This window comes from Pundamilia nyererei, unplaced genomic scaffold (genome assembly GCF_000239375.1).
Source record: "Pundamilia nyererei isolate P.nyererei 1_Seehausen unplaced genomic scaffold, PunNye1.0 scaffold00077, whole genome shotgun sequence".
Lineage (NCBI taxonomy): Eukaryota > Metazoa > Chordata > Actinopteri > Cichliformes > Cichlidae > Pundamilia > Pundamilia nyererei.
In genome coordinates, this window is record NW_005187478.1 from 1,512,560 (window position 1) to 1,515,335 (window position 2,776).

Consider the following 2,776-nt stretch of genomic DNA (forward strand, 5'->3'; position numbering starts at 1 on the left):
TTACAGTGTGCTGGAATTGTCGACAATAGCCAGGAAATAGCCACTAGCTTATCTTTGATTGACCACTACATGAGTGTAATTAGTTTACAACAAAGTCTTACGTGAAGGAGATTAATCCATAGTTTTTAAGTTGTAACTATACTTTTACTGCTAAGGAGATGCTGGATCTAGAAATGACCAGTTAGAACTTCTATCTACCGTAAGCATCTGACTTCGATGCACAATACCTGTACTTTGATGCTACTAGCATTTTAAAGAAACCTTTGAATCAAATACAATACACACTGGAGAGTATTTCTTTATCTACATGTTATATAAGCGATTTTTAAAAAATGATGTTTGCATCAGTAATAGTTGTCTTTATTTTCTCGACAGAGTGTAAGGTTGTGTGAAGTGGTGCTTAAAGATAATATAAAAAAAGAAGAGCATGATTCTTGATTCTTAATTTCTTGTAGTGTAGCAAAAGTATCTTATGTTGGAAGATGATGTCAGCATTTGGTTTATGAATGGCCATTTTACAGCCTCAGAATAAGACGGGTGGAGAGGGTGGAGCACTACCAGTGCCTTGTATTTAAACCGCTCCAAGGTTTACTTAAAATTACAGTTCTTGCATGTTATCTCTTGAGTGTTTTGCTGCTGTAACAGATGCAGCATTATCATTGGTCACACTTAAACATTACAGCTGTCTAAAGCCTGCTGCCTTGAATCTTAAGGGAAATGTGTTTCACAGTTATTCTAAAGCCAAGATAAATTATATGTATTTATTTATTTTAACTTGTGAATAGAAATATGTTTTTAAACCCTAATAATAAGAGAGACTACATGGTAAATATTCTTAAATACATACCACAAAGTATCTAAAATTAATAATGAAGTAGAATTACAGACATATTGTTAAATTTGTGGGGTTCCTGTCTGTGACGCTGTGATAAAAATATAGGCTGAAACAAATCAGCAGATTATATGAACATTTTAAGTAAGATGCATTTGTAATAATTCAATGGAACAACAAATATCATGATTTCTGCTAATAGGAATAATTATAGTCATAAAAGTAATAAACATCTTAGTGTAATATTTAAGAAATTTGCAGATTTTGATGATTTAAGAACACTAACATGTAAAAGTGGTCATTACCATGCTTATTGCCTCTACTAAAAACAGCTGCTTAACAGCCTACCTTTCAATATTTGATTTTGTGAGTCCTTCACAAGTATCTGCGTCTGTTAACTTTTTACTTTTCTTCACATATTTTCCACCATTCTTTGAAGAAAGCCCTCACGTTGCACACAGCTGTGTCTGCAGGTGTACGAGTGAAGCCAAAGATGGTGACAGTTTCTCTGCTGTCAGAGGGCTCTGCCACATCCAGTATTCTGCCTGCCTTCACACACTTCACCTGCTACAGCTGTGTACATGACTGCCAGAAAGAGAAACAAACAGCTACCTCATCCACTAAATAGTGGATGAGGTAGCTGTTGAAGTAAACAGAGCTATCCCTCCTGTATTTCCTAGGTAACCGAAACAAGGACAGGCCCTCTCGGCTGCAGTAACTACGACAGCTTGGATTCAGTTAGCTCGGTGTTGGTGCACAGCCCGGAAAATAAGATCCACCTAAAGGGTAAGGCTCACAACACACACACACACACACACACACACACACACACACACACACACACACACACACACTTCCCCATATACTATGTTTTAAATTCATGGAAACACACAGCCTCTGCCCTGGAGGATCCACTTATGGGATAAGTTTTTTCTTCTTTTTGTACGCACACACTTGAACTCACACATTTCTGCCACCTCCATCCACCACCATGCCAAGCCTTTCGCCTCCAGTGTTGTAGTAGTTGGCCAGGATGACCCTTTACTTTACGCTGCAGTAGTTTATATGTCTGTTTCTGCCTCAGTGGCGTTCAGGCTCACAGAGAATCTGTTATCTTACCAAGGCTGTAGATGGAGCATGTCTGGCCACACTGACCTCAGCCTAACCTTTCCTTACCTGGAGCACTCAGTTCACAAGTAAAGCTGAAGTGTTAATGTGTAAAGTAAAACACTGTTTGCTTATATTTATCACCAAATTATTAGTGAATATCATGACACTCATCCCTCTGTACTGGGAGTGTTTCCTTGTTGATCCTCATGCTAAAAATTAAGGGGGGTCATCAGCTGATGCAGCTCATCTGAGGGTTCTTAGGCTCTAAGATGATGAGGATATAATGTTGCACTCTTTTTGGCTCCATCCCGCATCATGAACTTTCTCTGTTCGTGTTTTGTAAGTTTATGTTTATTAAAATATCTTTTATTTAAGCTAAGGTCTTGTCTGAACATATGAAATGTGTAGATACAGTAAATTACTATAGTTTCCATTGGTGATTAATAAAAAGTCACATTTATGCTGGTATTTCTCTTCCAGTAAACTGTCCTATTTAGAGCTTTACATGATTAAAATAACCTGTCATGGATGTGTTGTTTAAGCTTTAATGCCTTAAGGTTTCCCCCCTTCATTTTATTCGTCTTTTGTTCCTACCTTGCTTGTTGTCATCATCTTGCTGACTTATACTTACTGTTTTGAGTACTCTTACTTTTTAGGTTTTGAATGAACTGTTCTACACACCAGTTTGACTAAGTAATTCTTAACCTATCATCCACTTAAATCAGTTCGGGGGCTGAACTAAGTATTTAGTCAGCCACCGATTGTGCAAGTTCCCCCACCTAAAATGATGACAGAGGTCAGTAATTTGCACCAGAGGTACACTTCAACTGTGAG

The 2,776-nt window shown here is 37.7% G+C and overlaps 1 protein-coding gene across 1 annotated transcript in view; it reads left to right on the forward strand.

Annotated features, from left to right (window-relative positions):
- Positions 1 to 2,776, forward strand: part of brinp2 (bone morphogenetic protein/retinoic acid inducible neural-specific 2) — a 272,709-nt gene that overhangs the window by 157,161 nt on the left and 112,772 nt on the right. Inside the window, exon 5 of the mRNA XM_013912007.1 lies at positions 1,513 to 1,618. Within this exon, the coding sequence (XP_013767461.1) occupies positions 1,513 to 1,618 (106 nt within the window). The remainder of the gene's footprint in view (positions 1 to 1,512; positions 1,619 to 2,776) is intronic.